The 20,069-nt window shown below is 42.0% G+C and overlaps 1 protein-coding gene across 1 annotated transcript in view; it reads left to right on the top strand.

Annotated features, from left to right (window-relative positions):
- shprh (SNF2 histone linker PHD RING helicase) overlaps positions 1-19,517 on the top strand; it is a 110,064-nt gene extending 90,547 nt beyond the window's left edge. Inside the window, exons 25-31 of the mRNA XM_078541786.1 lie at positions 1,646-1,717; positions 6,581-6,769; positions 8,189-8,281; positions 11,273-11,359; positions 12,658-12,836; positions 14,774-14,854; positions 16,127-19,517. Of these exons, the coding sequence (XP_078397912.1) occupies positions 1,646-1,717; positions 6,581-6,769; positions 8,189-8,281; positions 11,273-11,359; positions 12,658-12,836; positions 14,774-14,854; positions 16,127-16,226 (801 nt within the window). The 3' untranslated portion in view covers positions 16,227-19,517. The remainder of the gene's footprint in view (positions 1-1,645; positions 1,718-6,580; positions 6,770-8,188; positions 8,282-11,272; positions 11,360-12,657; positions 12,837-14,773; positions 14,855-16,126) is intronic.
- The last annotated feature ends 552 nt before the right edge of the window (positions 19,518-20,069 follow it).

The following is a 20,069-nucleotide window of genomic DNA, read 5'->3' on the forward strand; positions in this document are numbered from 1 at the left end:
GAAAGAAGGACCATCAAGGAGTTTCAACAGCAGTTGATCCATCTGGAATCAGTGATCCATCTGACATTATCGCTATTGGGAATCTTTATTTATTGTGGTCCAGGATGGCACCTACCCTCTGTGAGCATTGGTACCACTAGGCCTATCAGAGCTGTATTTGTCAGGATATCCATAGTTCATTGGCTATTCAAGATTATTGGCAAAAAAGCCAATGAAGAGATTTTTTGCTCTACACTCTGTTACACTCTGGAATGCACTGAATAAAGGAATGTTGGAAGCAAATTCAGTGGTAACTTTCAAAAGGAAATTGAATATACAGGCCTGGATTTTCACCACGATGAAGTACCTGTCTGTGGTGGTGAAAATGGCCGATGAGCCCGGAAATTGGAAGTCCCACCGCCGAACATGGCACTCCCTATTTTTGTGGGGGTGGGAATGGAGTCGGGCCGCAAGTGCGGCTTACGGAGAAAGCTGGCCATTTAAATCATCAGCTGCCTCCACACAAATCTGATTTTTGTGGGCTTAGAAACCTGAAATGTGTAGATTAGACCAGATAAGAGCAGGCCTGAACTTTGTGGATTCATATGGATAGCCAGGCTACCCCTTTGGAGAGGTAAGGTACCTCTTTCAATCTGGTCCCAGGACACCTTTGGAGCATGTACGGTGCCCTTTGGAATTGTTAAAAGCAGGCATAGATGTGCATAAACTCATTAGAACTGTCAACAGACCTGTCAAAATCAACTGTCAGAAGCACCTTCAAAGGGACCCAACTAAGCTGTCAGAACTGTGAAGAGAACCTGTCAGACTGGGTCAGGTTCACGGAAACAGGAAATGTCCCAACTCTGCGTTCCTGAACTGGAGCGAAAGTCTGGCCCATGCTTAAAAAGGAAAAATTTTCAGGGTTATAGGGAAGGGGTAGGAGAGTGGGACTAATTGGATAGCTCTTTCAAAGGAATGCTGAGCGAATACAGTTGATCCAAACTTAAATTTTCAGAAAACCTGTGAGACTGGCACTCGTAGAGAGACGGATAAGTAATTAGAGATAAAGTGACAACGGACAAGGGAACCACTAGGAGTCAGTCTTGGGATGGATTGCAGGTCTAATTTCCATGCAGCATATTAAAGGACACTGAATCAGAATCTTTATAACTCTTGTTTTTTTTCTGCACAGTTTTGTGCAGTTACATTTTTGATGGTTTAGTGCTGTGAAATCATTGGGAGTTTACAGCACAGAAGGAGGCCATTCACCCATTGTGTCTGTGCCAGCTCTTTGCTAGAGTGGAACCCAGGGCAGTGGAATTATCTGATGGATTACTAATAATCCAGGATGAATTAAATAATCAAATTGGATTAGTGCTAACCTAGAATGTATCAGATAATCTGAGGGATTAGTGCTAATCCAAGATTGAGTACATAAAACGTTAGGTTAATATTAACCCAAAATGGAATAGATAATCTGATAGGTTAGTAATAACCAAAGGAGTGAAGTAATCTGATAGGTAAACACTAACCCAAAGTGAAGTAATCTGATGGGTTATTACTAACCTGGATAACAATGATAGCAACAACTGCTATTTGCATTTACATAGGAGGAAGGAAATGTTTAAAAAGTCCAATTTGATAACTATCCTACATTTTATTTCAGTCTCAGGATTCATCTACAGGCAGCGTCAATCCAGATCCCTGTCCAATCTGTGCACGGCAATTAGGAAAGCAGGTAAGAAATTAGTAGCAGGTATGTGAGGCTGCAATATGTGAATTCATTCAACACATTCACAGATAGTTTTCGTAAAAAGCCTCTTTCACACATTTTGAACAAGGTTTAGAACAAAATCAGCAGTCAGATAATTAAAAAAAGAATTAAATATGAAAACATCACTTCTGTAATGTTGAAATATTTTCATAATTTTAATCAAATTTTTGAATTTTTTTTAATTCATTCATGGGATATGGGTGTCGCTGGCTAGGCCAGCATTATTGTCCATTCCTAATTGCCCTTGAGAAGGTGGTGGTGAGCTGCCTTCTTGAATTGCTGCAGTCCATGTGGTGTAGGTACACCCACAGTGCTGTTAGGGAGGAAGTTCCAGGATTTTGACGCAGCGACAGTGAAGCAGGGAGGCGGTGATGTAGAGGTATTATTACTGGACTGGTAATCCAGAGACCCAGGGTAATGCTCTGGGAACCCAGGTTCGAATCCCACCATGGCAGATGGTGGGAATTTGAATTCAATAAAAATCTTCAGTTAAAAGTCTAATGATGACCATGAAACCATTGTCGATTGTCATAAAAACCCATCTGGTTCACTAATGTCCTTCAGGGACAGAATTGTGCCCCTCACCTGACCTGGTCAGGTCTGGTGACTACAGAGCCGCAGTAATGTGGTTGACTCTTAAATGCCCTCTGAAATGGCATTGATGGATCCTCCAGAAGTCCCCAGCATCACAGATGCCAGTCTTCAGCCAATTAGATTCACTCCACGTGAAGAAGTGGCTGAAGGCTCTGGATACTTCTAAGGCTATGGGCCCTGACAATATTCAGGCTTGTGCTCCAGAACTTGACGCGCCTCTAGCCAAAGTGTTCCAGTACAGCTACAACACTGCTAGATAGCACTGTTGATGACACCTTACACCACTTTACTGATGATCGAGAGTAGACTGATGGGGCGGTAGTTAGCTGGTTTGGATTTATCCTGCTTTTTGTGTACAGGACATACCTGGGCAATTTTCCACATTGCTGGGTAGATGCCAGTGTTGTAACTGTATTGGAACAGTTTGGTTAGGGGAGCAGCAAGTTCTTGAGCACAAGTACTATTGCTGGAAAATTGTCAGGGCCCATAGCCTTTGCAGTATCTAATTACTTCAGCCGTTTCTTGATATCACATGGAGTGAATGAATTGGCTGAAGTCTGGCATCTGTAATTCTGGGGACCTCCGGAGGAGGCTGAGATGGATCATCCACTCGGCACTCCTGGCTGAAGATTGTTGTAAATGCTTTAGTCTTATCTTTTGCACTGATGTGTTGGGCTCTCCCATCATTGAGGATGGGGATATTTGTGGAGCCTCCTCCTCCAATGAGCTGTTTAATTGCCCACCAACGTTCATGACTGGTTGTGGCAGGACTGCAGAACCTAGATCTGATCTGTTGGTTGTGGAATCACTTAGCTTTGTCTTTCACTTGCTGATAATGCTGTTTGGCACGCACGTAGTCCTGTGTTGTAGCTTCACCAGGTTAATACCGCATTTTTAGGTATGCCTGGTGCTGCTCCTGGCATGCCCTCCTGCAGTCTTCATTGAACCAAGGTTGATCCCCTGGCTTGGTGGTAATAGTAGAGTGGGGCATATGTTGGGCCATGAGGTTACAGATTGTGGTTGAGCCAAACTCTGCTGCTGCTGATGGCCGACAACGCCTCATGGTTGCCCAGTCTTGAGTTGCTAGAACTATTCAAATTCTATCTCACTTATCACGGTGGTAGTGCCACACAACACGATGAAGGGTATCCTGGATGTGAAGACGGGACTTTGCCTCCACAAGGACTGTGCGGTGGTTATTCCTGCTGATACTGTCATGGACAGATGCATCTACACCAGGCAGATTGGTGAGGATGAGGTCAAGTATGTTTTTCTCTCTCGTTGATTCCCTCACCACCTGCTGCAGACCCAGTCTAGCAGCCATGTTCTTTAGGACTCAGTCAACTATGTGTGTAGTGGTGCTACCGAGCCACTCTTGGTGATAGACATTGAAGTCCCCCACCCAAAGTACATAATGCGCCCATGCCACCCTTAGTGCTTCTTCCAAGTGGTGTTCAACGTGGAGGAGCATTGATTCATCAGCTGAGCGAGGGTGGTACATGGTAATCAGGAAGTTTCCTTGCCCATGTTTGACCTGATGCATGAGACTTCATGGGGTCCAGAGTCGATGTTGAAGACTCCCAGGGCAACTCGCTCTTGACTGTATACCACTGTCCTGCCACCTCTGCTGGGTCTGTCCTGCCAGTGGGACATAACCAGGGATGGTGATGGTGGTGACTGGGACATTACCTGTAAGGTATGATTCTGTGAGTATGGGTATGCCAGGCTGTTGCTTGACTAGTCTGTGAGACAGCTCTCCCAATTTTGGCACAAGCTCCCAGGTGTTAGGAGTACATTGCAGGGTCAACAGGGCTGAGTTTGCCATTGTCATTTCATTCCTTTCTAACTTTTTAGCAGTTTGAGATAACTGAGTGGCTTGTTAGGCCATTTCAGAGGGCAGTCAAGATCAAACACATCGTTCTGGGTCTGGAGTCAAATGTAGGTCAGACCAGGTAAAGACAGCAGATTTGCTTCCCAAAAGGGACCTTAGTGAACCAGATGGGTTTTTACAACAATCGACAATAGTTTTATGGCCATCATTGGACTTTTAATTCCAGATTTTTATTGAATTCAAATTCCACCATCTTCTGTGGTGGGATTTTAACCCCTGTCCCCTGGTTGCCGAATGTCCAATTACCCTGGGTCTCTGGATTACCACTATGCCACTGCCTCCCCACATCAGATAGTGGGTTTATTTTCAGAAATGGTTTGTTCATAACCAGCTATGGGTCCTGTCAGTTTGTTCCTTCATTGATATTAATTTAAACTTTATAAATTTGTTTTGCTATCAGACACGAGTTGGAGAACTCTGTAATTGTGCATGAATGGCTGTTAACCCATCTGTTAACTCTGGCATCTGTGCGTGCACAATATGCTTTCTATGTTTTCTTTGGCAGGTGCAGAGTTATCAAAATGTAATGTGGAAACATATTTAATATTTTAAAACAACTTGCATTTATATAGCACCCCACAGTGCTTCATAGGATTGTTATCAAACAAAATTTGATACCAAGCTACATAAGGAGACAAAAGGGGTTTGGGGGTTTGTCGAGGCTTAGGGAGGGAATTCCAGAGCTTAGGACCTAGGCAGCTGAAGGCATGGCTACCAAAGGTGGGGTGATGAAAATTGGAGTTGCAAAAGAAGCCAGATTAGAGATTATGTAAATGGTGCTATATGAATGCAAGTTTTTGTCATTCCCTTGAGGTGCGTAATTGTTATTTCCCCTTCAAATGATTTCAAAGCAGTTTTCTTCTCCCTGACTTCCCACACTGGTTTTGTAGACTGTCTGTGCCAAGCTATTGCTGTCATGCTGCACCAGAGGGCGATTCCTGTTGCTGAATGTCCAATAATCAGCACTTAAGGCATTTGGTCAACTACTATACTTTGGGCTTGATTTAACCCAGCTGCAGTGTCTGAACCAAGTATCAAAGGTTCCTCATAAACACACTCCTCCAGATTGCTCATCAGCATCAATCTCACAAAACAACACGTTATCCCAATTAATACTTTAAACTCAGAAGTTTTAATTACAGAAAGAAAGAACTTGCCTCACTATTGTGCCTTTCATGTCCTCCAGACATCTCATTACTTCAGTCAGCAAAGTACTTTTGGAGTTTAGGCACTGTAGTAATGTCAGCAAAAACAGCTGCCAATTCCAGCAAAATTTCAAAATAGCAATGTACTCAATTCTATTCTAAGTAGCCACGGGGGTTGAAAAATGAATGTTGATCAAGGCATGAGGAGAATCCCTTTGTCCCTGTTCAACTAATGCCATGGGATCTTTTACGGTCGCCTGGGATAGCTGACAGAGCCTCATCTCAACTGAAAGATGGCAACTCTGACAGTGTAGCATTCTCTGTGTTGGCTTAGATTTTGTGTTCAAGCCTCTGCGTGCAGCTTGAAAACCCGCCTTCCTGACCTGATGGGCAGGATTTTTCGGATGGTGGGGTTTACTGTCCTGCTGCCCCAAAAGTTGATGGGGAAATGGCCCCAAAGCCATTTAACAAAGGTTGAGACTTTCGCCCCAATCTAAAAAGGAAGTCCCGTCTTAGAGAGTTGCAGGCGAATCCAATTGACCGGCAGCTGTGTCGTCCCAACAGTGCCAGGTTTGAGTGAAGGTCACTGTTGGGACTACAGCCAATTCTGAAGAAGAGGACTTAATGGAGGCCAGACTGAATGTAAGTCTGGGGTATCGACAGAGTCTGGCTGGCAGGCCCCAGCGAGGGAGGTGGGGGGCCAGGTTTGAGAGGTTGCGGTGGGTGGGAGGGGGGGTCATATACTTATGAAGGGCATAGGGTACCCTCAAAGGAGGTTCCCCCCACCCTTGCCTGACACCAGCCCGCACAGTAAAAGCTGCCAGGCTACCCACCTGCTGTAGGCCACCCCCCTGATGCGGGTAATATAGCAGCGATGGAGGGATGAGTTACTTAAGTCCCACCCCTGTAAAATGGAAAACCAGTTGGGGCGGGCAGTTGGGTGGCGTGCAGGCCATGCGTTGCATTTTACGACTCCCCTCCACCTTCAAACTGGCGGACAAGGGAACATAAAATTTCGCCTCAGAAGCAAGAGCGGTACCCAGTGAGCCACAGCTGATCCTTATATTAAATTGTGCAAAACACTGAAGGAAACTGATGTCTTTATTCCACCAGCTTTTTGTAGGTGCTGCTGAAGTTTCTTATTTTGTTTACCAGCTGGTTTCCTTTCACAGTTTTCTGTTCTCCTCTTATTCACAGTGGGCAGTACTGACTTGTGGACACTGCTTCTGCAATGACTGCATAGCCATTATAATAGAACAGTACAGTGTTGGTGCTCGGCGGAGCGTTATCAAGTGTGCGATTTGCAGACAGACAACAGCACACAAAGAAATCTCTTACGTATTCACAACTGAGGCTGCAAACAAAGAAGATGAATTTCCCGTTAAAGTAAGCTCTTAATCAACAAAATCTTCTCTGCCAAATGGAGGGGGCCTTTTAAAAACTATTTGCATCATTGTTAATTTATGTATCTAAAGCAGAAACTGAAACCAGGGAGATATAACGTGGGAGCAGAGAAATGGAGCACAAAGTTGGAGCAACTCAGGGGGTCATACTGAAGGAGGGTAATCTTACATTGTTGTTTGTTTACCATTCACAAATCTAATGTAGTATTGTACTACAATAATACCAGAAATGGGTATGTGCTACCTATGTACATTAGGAATCAGAGCACCAAAAAAGGAGGACCCATAAGAAAGGGTTAATCTTACAATTTCCCACTACAAAATCTGAAATTTCTCAGAGTTTCTACACTTATCTCTCTACCTCTGTGTATCTCCTTTAAAAAAATCTTCAATGTTTCACTTTCTCTTAGAAAATGTATTTCTGTTTTATTTTAGCATTAGCACTAATACCTTAATTACATTATAACTTATGAGTTAAGCTGTTTGCTTGTTGGACCAATTTGCTTGGAGACCCAGTTCACTTCTAGACCAGCCTGTACCTGGTGTAAGTGCAGAAGCTTCAAAGTAACAGCAATCATTTGCATTAATAAAGGTTCCTCTAATGACGAAACTATCCTCACCACTTTACAAAGACCTAATCAGACAAAAGTGGGCAAGAAGTCAATGGAACTTGGTCAGAGATGAATTTTAAGGAGGATTTGAAAGGAGAAGAGGATGGTGCAAAGGCAGAAGCGACTTCCAGAGTATGCGGCTGAAGGCCGCCAGTAGAGGGCTGAAGGGAGGGAGGGCAGAGTTGGAGGAATATAGAATTCTGGAGGGGTGTCTACTTGATGCAGGAGGTTACAGAGATCGGAAGTAGGATGGCCATGATGGGGTTTAAACATGAGAGTGAGAATTTTTAATTTGAGGCATTGGTGGATCAATAGTCAATGTAGGTCTGCAAGAATGGGAGTGGGCAGTAGAATTTTGAATGAGCTAAAGTTCGCAGAGCGTAGAATGTGGAGGCCGGCCAGGAGGATGTTGAGTCTGGAGGTAACAAAGGATGGATGAGAGTTTCGAAGCAGAATGGCTGAGATGGGGGCGGAAGAAGGTAATGTTACGGAGTTGGAAGTCTGATGGACAGGATATGGAGTTGAATAGGAAGCCAAGATTCCAAACAGTTTAGTTCAGGCTGAGCCAGGAACTGGGTTAGGGCATGAAATGGATGGCAATGTTATGGGATCCATGGCAGGAACCGAAGACCAAGGCTTTGCTCTTGATCAGCTGGAAGAAATTGTGGTTCAACTGAGGCTGAATGTTGGACAATCAGTCAGCCAACATAGAGGCAGTGGAGGGAAGGAGAGAGGCACTGGAGTGTTAGAGTTGGCATTAGTCATTACCTCATTTGTGCCTTCTATTTCAGGGTAGCCATTCTACCAAAGTGGAGGCTGTGCTCAGGACATTGAAGAAAATCCAGCAAAAGGAGCCTGGAGCCAAGGCCTTGGTGTTCTCCACGGTAGGTTTTAACAGCTCAGTTTCGAGGTTGGTACTTGACCAGGTAAAGATTCAGCTTCGTGTTTTTGAGGTCTTCTTGCACTCAAGGGGATGAAGTGTCTTTCTTGGTAAAAGACATGGAGTTTAATTTTCAACTTTGAACTGACAGGCACAGTAGCAAGGATGATTTTGTTGTTATGCTAGTAATCCAGAGGCTTGGATTAATGATCCAGAGACACGAGTTCAAATCCTACCAGGGCTGCTGGAAAATTTAAATTCAATTAATTAATTACATCTGGAATAAAAAGCTAGTATCTGAAATGGTGACCATGAAATTACTGGATTATTGTGAAAACCCAACTGGATCACTAATGTAATTTAGGGAAGGAAATCTGCCATCCTGACTGGGTCTGGCCCATGTGTGACTGTCGACTCACAGCAATGTGATTAACTCTTAATTGCCCTCTGAAATAGTCTAGCAAGTCATTCAGTTGTATTCAAGAAGGAGCCTCATCACCATCTTCTCAGAGGCAATTAGGGATGGGCAATAAATGCTGGCCTTATTAGCAATAATCACATCCCAGGAATTATAATAAAAGCTTCACTGCCTGAGCAGTAATGGGGGTAGGTGGGATGTGGATTTCAGGTTACTATCAGATCAGCCATGATCTTATTAAATGGCTGTGCAGACTCGATGGGCTGAATGGCTTACTCCTGCTCTTTGTTCGTATGTTTGTATCTGCCTACTAGAAAACCTGCTCAATTTTCTTTCCACCCAAGAAATAAAGAACTTGCAACTCTGTCGCTGCCTTCAAGAGAAAGGAAAACACTAGGGGATATTTTTCCCTATCTTATCCTTTGCATAATAAATTGTAGTGCACCACAATCAGACAACATGAAAAAAAAAATGTCTAGGAGCACAACAGCAGCTGTATCATTTCTGTATTTAGAAAAATTCTGAATTTACTCGGTAACCATTAGTGAGACTAAGGTGACTGCAGCATTCTCCAACATTGTACGGTGCTTCTTAAAAGCAGAGAGTAGCATTGTTTGAGTTTTGGAGAATTAATTCTTTTTATTCATTCATGGGATGTGAGCTTCACTGGATGGGCCAGCATTTATTGCCCATCCTTAGTTGCCCTTGAGAAGGCGGTGGTGAGCTGCTGTTTTGAACAGCTGCAGTCCATGGTGCTGTTAGGAAGAGAGTTCCTGGATTTTGACCCAGTGACAGTTGATGGAATGGTGATATATTTCCAAGTTAGGATGGTGAGTGATTTGGAGGAGAACTTCCAGGAGGTGATGTTCCCATGTACTTGCTGCCCTTGTCCTTCCAGATGTTTATGGTTGTGGGTCTGGAAGCTGCTGTCTAAGGAGCCTTGGTGAATTCCTGCAGTGCATCTTGTAGACGGTACACACTACTGCTACTGTTCGTCGGTAGTGGAGGGAGTGAATGTTTGTGGATGTGGTGTCAATCAAGCGGGCTGCTTTGTCCTGGACAGTGTCAAGCTTCTTGAGTGTTGTGGGAGCTGCACTCATCCAGGTAAGTGGGGAGTATTCCATCACACTCCTGACTTGTTGCCTTGTAGATGGTGGACAGGCTTTGGGGAGTCAGGAGCTGAGTTACCCATCGCAGGATTCCTAGCCCCTGACCTGCTCTTGTAGCCACAGTATTTGTATGGCCAGTCCAGTTCAGTTTCTGATCAGTGGTAACCCCCAGGATGTTGATAGTGATAGTGATTCAGTGATGGTAATGCCATTGAAAGTCAAAGGCGATGGTTAGATTCTCTCTTGTTGGAGATCGTCAATGTCTGGCAGTTGTGTGGCGTGAATGTTACTTGCCACTTATCAGCCCAAGCCTGGATATTGTCTAGGTCTTGCTGCATTTGGACATGAACTGCTTCAGTATCTGAGGAGTTATGGATGGTGCTGAAAATTGTGCAATCATCAGTGAACATCCTCACTTCTAACCTTATGATGGAACAAAGGTCATTGATGAAGCAGCTGAAGATGGTTGGGCCGAGGACACTACCCTGAAGAACTCTGCAGTGATGTCCTGGAGCTGAGATGACTGACCTCCAACAACCACAATCATCTTTCTTTGTGCTAGATATGACTCCAACCAGTGGAGAGTTTCCCCTCTGATTCCCATTGACTCCAGTTTTGCTAGGGCTCCTTGATGCCACACTCGGTCAAATGCTGCCTTGATGTCAAGGGCAGTCACTCTCACCTCACCTCGGGAGTTCAGCTCTTTTGTCCATGTTTGAACCAAGGCTGTAATGAGGTCAGGAGCTGAGTGGCCCTGGTGGAACGTGGAGGGTAGTTGTTGATGGTTTCAGGATGCTGGGAAAATTATTTTTATTTTACTTCATGGTTTGCCTCTGTGTCAGAGTTGGCTCAGTGGGTAAGAGACTCACCTCTGAGTCAGAGCTGGGGGCTCCAGTCCCATCCCAGAGGGTTGAGCACATAATGCAGGCAGGCACTCCATTGTGGTACTGAGGGAATGCTGAACTTTGAGGTACCGAGCTTTGGATGAGATGTGGAACTGATTCCCTGTTTGCCCCCTCAGGTCAATGTAAAAGACCCCACAGCACTATTTTGAAGAAGAGCAGTCCTCCTCAGTGGCCTGGTCAATATTACCAAAGCAAATTATCTGGTCATTGTCATATTGCTGTTTGGGGAACTTTGCTATGCATATATAAGCTGCCGTCTTTCCTTTATTACAATGGTGACTACACTTCAAAATTACTTAGTTGGCTGTAAAGCGCTTTCAGATATCCTGAGGATGTAAGATGCGATATAAATGCAAAGTCTTTTTTTTGATCAAATACAAAGTGTATAGATAGCCCCCACTGACTAGTCATCTGTAAATGTACAGACCTATCCTGTTGTGTCTGTCCCTGTGCACCACTACTTGTAAGACAATTTTAGTTTGTATGACATTGAAGTTCATTGTTTTCAAGGTTTCAGTGAATTGTTCTCGCCTAATTTGGATTTTGTACTGTTACATATGCAGTGGCAGGATGTGCTGGATATAATCGGGAAAGCCTTATTGGATAATAATATGGAGTTTGTTCAGATCAATGGACTGCACAAGTTCCAGGTAAGGGAAAACTTATCCATTAGAATGTTGCTAGTATATGTCGGTACCCAGGACCCAGAAAATGTGTCTCTGATCATGGGATTCAGTTCAAAAAAAGTAGTTTGTCGTCACTGGCCAGGCTAGCATTTATTGTCCAACTGTACTTGCCCTGATTTGTTACGATGCAGGGATTTGTGTCGCTGTTTTAGAAGAGCTAATCATTGGTGTGGGACTGGAGTTGCAAATAGGCCAGACGGGGTAAGGATGGCAAGGTTCCTTCCCTTAAGGACATTAGTGAACAAGTTGGGTTTTTGCGACAACTCAACAGCTTCATGGTCACTTTTACTGGCATCAGCATTTTAGTTCCAGATTTTATAATCCAAACTCATGGTCTCTGGATTATTTGTGCAGTCCTCTGATTACTAATCCAATATCAAACCCACTACTTTACATATCCCTAATATTCTTAGAAAGCTTTCGGTCATTCTCACTGGAGATTGGTGAAGACTGAGGGAAACTTTTATTATTGGGAGTTTTACTACATTTAGAGGTCATTTAGCCATTCTACCATGTTCTTAATTTAAGCCACATTTGAGACTCATTCCTTCTCATGTTGGTTTTATTAAACGCCATTTCCTCTTTGGTGCCGATTTAAACAATCCTACTCCTTCTCGAGGTCTGGTTTTCTTTGATCCCATTCCCTCTGGAGGCCTGGTTTTCCATGATCCCATTCCATCTCGAGGCCTGGTTTTCCATGAATCATTCCTTCTCGAGGCTTGGTTTTCCATGAACAGGTAGAGCTGGATAGAGGGCCAATGATAGTTGGAGTCAAAGAAGAGATTGCCAAATATGTCATAGACAAAAGGACAAAGGGGTTTTGACGGTGGTGATATTAGCTAAGGAATGTGCTAATGGTGACATTAAGGGTAGAAAGCAGGATGAGCAAGTGACAGATAGCCCTAGTGGGGGTGGGGTGGGGGAAAGGGATTGAAATAGGCTAAAAGGTGGAGATAAAACAATGGATGGAAATAAATTTAAAAATAATAGAAATAGGTGGGAAAAGAAAAATATATTTTAAAAAATATATAAAAAATATTAGAATAAAGGGGGATCGGAAAGGGGGTGGGAGGTGCTTTTATCTTAGTGAAAGATTCACCCTTGCCATTACAAAATAGAAAGCTATGTGTGGGTCATTTTACAAGAGAACATGACTGGAATAAGTTAATGTGCATAACCTGGAGGCTCCGTCACAACATCTAACTGTAAAATTATTCTACTATTGCATTGTAGTTAACAAAACATATAATTACACCTTTCAGGAGAATCTGTCGGCTTTTAAATACGATTCCAAGATCAACATTTTGCTGCTGCCTCTCCATACAGCATCGAATGGTTTAAACATCATTGAAGCAACGTATGTGCTGCTGGTGGAGCCTATATTAAACCTTGCTCATGAACTACAAGCAATAGGAAGAGTGCATCGTATTGGACAAACAAAGTGAGCAGTAGTTTAGAATTACATGATCCATCTATTTTTCTGAGCTGATATTTTTATTGTCCTTTTTGTGCAAATATGTAATAAAAATGACATGGGCCTGTTTCTGTGCTATAAATTATTTTGGCTCAACTGGTCAGTGTTTATGGTCCACATGAACCTCGTAAAAAACCCTCTCCATCTAACCCTGATGACACAGACCTTTCTATACAATAGCTTGACCGTTTCATTTTATTATTTAAGTATTATGTTGACTCGATTGGTAGCTTTTTGCACTTTTTGAAGAAGTGCAAGTACTACACTGAAGCGTCAACCTAGATTTTATTTTTGATGTCCAACCAAGCAGGCAAACTTGGTATAATATCCCATCCAAAGGACAGCAGCAAGCAACAGTTCAGCATTCCCTCAGCACTGTACTGAAGTGTGAGCCTGGATTATGTACTCAAGTCTCTGACTTGGGACTTGAACCCATGGCCTTCTGATTCAGAGGCAAGAGAGCTACCACTGAACCAAGATTGTGCTGCAATTGTGTGGTCAACTTCTTGCTATTCCATGCTGCAACAACTTCTGTGTAAAGACATTTCTTCTGACTGCTCTTCTCACTCTCTAGTAATTTTAAATTGATGACAATTAACAGCTGATAACCCCAAGAAACAGACATGTCCCGTTCCCTCTATTAAAACCTTCATAATTTTAAAAACCTCTATTAAAATTCCTGTTGGCCTTCTGTGCTCCATTGGAAATAGTCTCAGATTCTCCACTCTCTTCATAAGTCTAGTTTTCCAACCCTGCTACCATCCTGGAAAATCTGTGGGGTTGACCTAAAGAATGGTGGAACTGACCTCCATTCAGCCATCCTAGCCCCAGGTGGGAGAGAGTGTTCCAAATCTCAGGAATGGGGACCATTTGCATGTCTGGGGCAAGCCGTCTTCACTCCAAGACAGCTTGGTGTCCCAATCCAGCAAACTTTTGATCACCTGTCCCAATATCTCCTTTGGTGGCTGATTGTCAAAATTCATTTGATGTGAAGTACCTTGGTAAGTCTAAGTTTGTTAAAGGCACTTTATAAATGCAACTAATTGTTGTTCTTTAGCAGTACTTGGTCATATCCAGCCTTCTATATGGCCTGGTGCATCCCTTTAAATTGTTAACTAAAGCATGATTGCATTGTTGACTAGCTTCCTTATCTTTTAAATCATCCCGAGGACTGGCTTTGCCTTGTAAAATGTTAGTTTTTGATGTTGGTTGACGAAGTGAGATGGTCCTTCAGAGCTCAGCTTTCCTATTTGAGCTATCTAGAGTGGAACTGCTGTCTCTCATTTCTTTTTAGCTTAACTCATATCAGTGTCAAATGAATTGACATGGCACTTTTTAAATGTATATAAATAAACAGAAAGTCATAACTGATTTGAATGTAAAAGAAGGAAAGCTTTCATTTAAATAGCCTTTTACAAGTTCAACATCCCAAAGTATTTTACAGCTGATGAAGTACTTTTCAGATGTAGTCACTGTTCTAACATAAGAAAGAATTACATTGTTCTTAGAATTTTACTGCACAGATAGAGGCCATTTTTTTCAATGCCCTTTCCCTGAAAGCTGCCTGCTTAATTCCACTAAGCAATCTATTAAATAGTTTTGTAAGCTGTGTTGAATTTCGTCAGGTTCTCTAAAAGTGAAATAAAAGCAGAATATTCTGGAAATAATTAGCAGGTCAAGCAGCATCTAAGGAGAGAAAAATAGCTAACTTTTCAAGTTGACGATCTTTCATCAGAACTGCGAAAGTGACGTCACTATCAGTGGGTTGTCATCTATCTCGGGAAAACCGAGGACTATTTAACTGAACTGTGATACAAGCCCTGGGCTCTTTGCGCTGCTCTGTAAATGCCACACAATGTTTGAATTTATATATGATGAGTAATCATTTCCCTTTATCTTTCCAGGGCAACTGTTGTTCATAGGTTTCTAATTAAAGCGACAATAGAGGAGAGGATGCAGAGTATGCTTAAAAGCACTGAAAAAAGGTGTGTTCAATTTCAACACATTACAGTTATTATTTTCATTTTGCGTAAAGCATCCAAAATTGCTGAAAGATTAAAATAAGACTTTTTCTTAAACAAAGCTTTTAGCTTGTACAGTCAGAATTAATCAATGGATAGGTTATTACCTGCTTTAGTAATGTGGTCTTCACCAACTAACATTGCCTTCAGACCCCGCCACAAACTCCGTCTCTTATTCTCCCACTCCATTCCTTTCCCGATTCAGTGTCTGAAGCTGAACCATTCTGCTTGCAACCTTCATGTACTATTTGAGCCTGAGACATGGTTCTGACCACACATCCACTCCATCACCAAGACATCCTACTTCTATGCCTGTGTTATCTCTAGATTTGACTTTTCCAATGCTCTCCTAGTCAGCCCCAGAGGATAGTGGGTGATCAGAGATTGATAGATTTTTGGATATTAAGGGAATCAGGGGATATGGGTAGAGTGTCAGCTGTGACTCAGTTGGTTGCACTCTCATCTCTGAAACAGGGGTCCAAAAGTCCCATTCTAGGATTTGAACACAAAAATCAAGATCGGCATTCTAATACGTACTGAAGGAATGTTGCACTGTTGGAGGTATTGTCATTAATGTTGACATTAAACTGAGGCCCTGTCTGCCCCCTCAGGTGACTGCGAAAGATCTCTCAACACTATTTTGATGAAGAGCAGGAGAGTGATCACTGGTGTCTTGACCAATATTTATCCCTTAATCGTTGATAATCTGATAATGAACAGATCTTTATTTAGTGATATTGGTTGATTGATTAATATTAGTCAGGGCACAGGGGAGAATTCCCTTGCTGTCCTTTGAAATAGTCCAATGGGATCTCTTCTTCCCATCTGGGAGAGCAGACTAGACCTCTGTTTAACATCTCATCTGGAAGATCACACCTCAGACAGTGCAGTGCTACCTCAGTTTGCTGTTGTCAAATAAGTTCTACTCAGTGACCGAGTTGACATTTATCCCTCAGCCAACATTTAAAATAGATTATCTGGTCATTTATTTCATTGTTGTTTGTGAGATCCTGCTGTGCAAATATTGGATGCTGTATTTCTTACATTACAATAGTTTTGCACTTCAAAAGTACTTCATTGGCTGTAAAACACGCTATGACGTTCTGAGGTTGTAAAAGGCACCATATAAATACAATTTATTTCTTTAAGAAAACAAAAAAAACCTTCCACATTTTGTAATCGTTCAATGATTTAGAAATTAATTAATATGATTTTTCTTTCTGAATTGATCTTTAGTCACAACAAGTCGGTAATTGTACAGTCGGAAGCTTCTGTCCTGACTGTGGGGGACCTGGCAGATCTCTTCTCAGAGGAAGAGAGGACTACAGATGAATGAAAGAGGATCATTGACTTCAGCACTGAAGATTAATAACGTATACCTCCTGCTTTATTATTTATTGTGGAGTCTGAGCATCATTAAGAAAAGGACTCGAACTCCACCCGGACAATAATGAAATTGAAACAAACCTGAACCACAAGTAAAATCAAATTAAGGGAGAAATTCTGTTCTTGTTTTGTTTATTAATAAGCCCAAATTTTGGAATGTTAAATACAAAAGGGAATGTCTAGTGAGATGTTCAATACCGCGTGAAGGACCAAGGTCAAGAATGAAACATTGAATCACAATGGGGAAGGTCGATAATGAAACAGTTGGCTCAAATTTTGCTGTAGCAGGGCATCTAATGGCATCTGCCATCAGTTAGACTTCCCTTACACTTTTCAGCTCAAAACATTTTTGCTAAAAATGTGAGCTGATAATGGCACAGTGAGAGAAGTGAGGCATCAGTGACCTGAGTGAACAGGGCAAACAACAGGGCATTTGCTTAACCAGTGTGCTGTAAGATTGGGAAATAAACACAGAAAGGATTGTGAAGGAGTGTAAATTAACGGGGCTTAATTCAATGTCAAGTACAAAAACAGAAATGCAGGGAAAGAAAGATTAGATTGAGAGAAAAAAAAAGGCAAGGAAAGTAAGCAAAATATTTAAAATTTGGCCTTTTTAAAATCTTCCTCAGAAATGTAATACCTGAAGGAATGAAATTCTACTGGTACTCGTTAATTTCTGGCACCAGAGAGGTTGATTGACAGTAATTACCACTTAACACGTCATTAAAAGTCTTCTCATACTAGAAATGACCAGAATTAACTCTCTGTGGTGAGTTTAAAGGGTAAATACAGCAAGGTTCTTTTAAAAAGAAGGGGAGGCTAAAAGTGAGATGCCGTTTTCATGAAGCTAATGGCGGAGTCAAGCAACTTGGACAGCAAATCTTGGATAGGGGGAGACGATGGTGTAGTGACAATGTCACTGGACTAGTAATCCAGAGACCCAGGCTAATGCTCTGGGGACAAAGCTAGAGGAATTTAAATTCAGTCAATAACTAATCTGGAATTGAAGGCTAGTCTCAGTAATGGTGACCATGAAAATATCATCGATTGTTGTAAAAACCCATCTCGTTCACTAATGCCCTTTAGGGAAGAAAATTCCCCATCCTTACCTGATCTGGCCTACATGTGACTCCAGATCCACAACAGTGTGGTTGACTCTTAACTGCCCTCCGAAATGGCCTAGCAAGCCACTCAGTTCAAGGGCAGTTAGGGATGGGCAACAAATACTGGTCTTGCCAGTGATGCCCACATCCCATGAAAGAATTTAAAAAAAATCACATTTGACCATGCATTTGTTCCTTGCCTAAAATTGCTGTACTATTTAAAACCATAAGACATAGGAGCAGAAATTAGACCAACCGGCCCATTGAGTCTGCTCCGCCATTCAATCATGGCTGATAAGTTTCTCAACCCCATTCTCCCGCCTTCTCCCCGTAACCTTTGATCCCCTTACCAATCAAGAACCTATCTATCTCGGTCTTAAATACACTCAATGACCGGGCCTCCACAGCCTTCTGTGGCAATGAATTCCCTTTTAAGCACTATTTTGACAGCAAGTTCTGGCCCACCAAATATTCTGGAGGAGGGTCTGTGATGAAGCATGTTGTTCATACTTTTCTTTATGATGTTATGAATAGGTATTAGAGCAAATCTTCCTACAATGTCTTTAATATGAAATCAACTCTGATTTTTGGAATAATCTATCAAAGGGGTTTTTAGGTTACTATTGAATAATGAGATAGGAAAGTTTGTGTATTGGGGATTGGACTTTGATAGGAAAATTTGGCTGGTGAAGCAATGGACTTTGAAAAAGCTGGGATATTATATGGATGGATGCAAGTTCCCCTCCAAGCCACACACCATCCTGTCTTGGAACCACATTGCCATTCCTTCATTATCATGGGATCAAAATCCTAGAACTCCCTTTCCAGCAACACTATGGGTGTACCCGCATCAGATGGACCGCAGCGGTTCAAGAAGCGGCTCACCTCCACCTGCTCAAGGGAACTTAGGGATAGGCAAAAAATACTGGCTTAGCCAGCAATGCCCACATCCAGTGAAAGAAAATAAAATCTTTCAGACAGGAGAGGTTAGATGAGATGAACTTTAGGAGAGTTTGGGTGTAGGGAGATAGATTTCAGTGGGAGGGTTCAAATAGAATAAGAAAAATAAAAGTAGCTTTCATGTCAACAGGATGTCCCAAAGCATTGTTCACTGCCATTGGATTACATTTGAAGGGTAGTTACTCTTGTTTATATATGCCAGCTAATTGTACACAAACAGCAATGAGAAAGATGATCATATAATCTACTTTGGTGATATTGGTGGAGGGATAAATGTTTAGCAAGGCACTGGGACAGCTCCTGTGCTCTTGAAAGGCATTCATTGCGACAGTGGATGGGACCTCGGTTTAACGTCTTATCCAAAAGATGGGAATTAGGGATGGGCAACAATTGTTGACCTTGCCAGTGACACATCCCATGAATGGATCTTAAGGATGGCGTGTCTGACAGTAAAGCACTTTCTCAGGACTGCACTCAAGTTATGACCTAGATTATGGTAAAGTCCTGGAACATGGCTTGAGTCTAAAACCTTCTGACTCAGAGGTATGAGTGCTGACAGATGAGCCAAGCTGACACTGAAATAGTAAGGAGGATGGACTTTAATAGGAGAATTTGGTTGGTAGAGGGTGCGAGGGTTTCTCTTACCTTATTAATTATCTCGTATTCCCATACAAGCTTCAGATGTAAAAGGTCAAGCGGCAAGATTGACTTGATAGGATAAGATCCTTGTTAAGAAAAATCAGACCATAATTTTAACTGACTGAGCAAGATCAAGCTCCCATTCACAATTATTTTCAAATCACAACATGAAAAAATAATATCAGGAGGGGATTTCTCGCTGTTGATCAACTATTGCTACTTGTAATATGTTCACATGAATAAGGCTGTGTTTTTCTTTCTCCATGTTCAGGAGATTGGAGGTGTTAAAGAATTATTTTACCCATTGATACATTATTTATTACACAGTTTGGGGAGAAATTCCTCATGTTGATAAATTTAACAAACATCTTCCTGTCTTAACTAAGCGAGATTTCCCATTTTGTACTCTTTGTCTTGTTTTTGTTAAGTTATCAGTGGGATCAATTTCACTCCTCATTGCATTATTCATTGCTGTGACCACATTTGCTTAATGTATTTGTTCAGCAGTTGTAAAAATTGAATAAAATGTTTCCTCGTGATTTTTGTTTTCCTAACTGTAAGAAAATTAGTGGGGGAATTATTTTGTGAGCTTTTCCCTCCAGCTGTTAATATGAAGAATGTTCCAGTAAATGAACCATCTGAAAAACTCCAGGATTGATACCTGAATGGATATTGAAGCTCTCATGAGCTTTTATTCTTAAATTAGAAGCTAGAACTCTGGCACATCAAAACACACAGGAGATCTAATCATTCAAGGTGAAAGTTTTAAATCTTTGAGCTGAACCGAACCACACTGCAAGAAAGATGGACTTTATAAAGCAGTTTTCACAAGTTCAGGATGTCTCAAAGCACTTGACAGCTAATGAAGTACTTTTGAAATGTGGTAGTTGCTATAATGTAGAAAATGTGCCAGCCAATTAATGCACAGCAAGCTTTCACAAGCTGCAATCAAATAAATATAATTGTAGGTGTTCATTGAGGGATAAATGTTCCTTCAAAAAGGACACAAGGGAGGAGAATTCCCTGCTCTTCAAAATACCCAACCTTTCACGTCCATCGGAGAGGGCAGACGTGTCTATTGTTTAAATGTC

Source organism: Cetorhinus maximus, chromosome 5 (assembly GCF_964194155.1).
Source record: "Cetorhinus maximus chromosome 5, sCetMax3.hap1.1, whole genome shotgun sequence".
NCBI classification, from domain to species: Eukaryota; Metazoa; Chordata; class Chondrichthyes; order Lamniformes; family Cetorhinidae; genus Cetorhinus; species Cetorhinus maximus.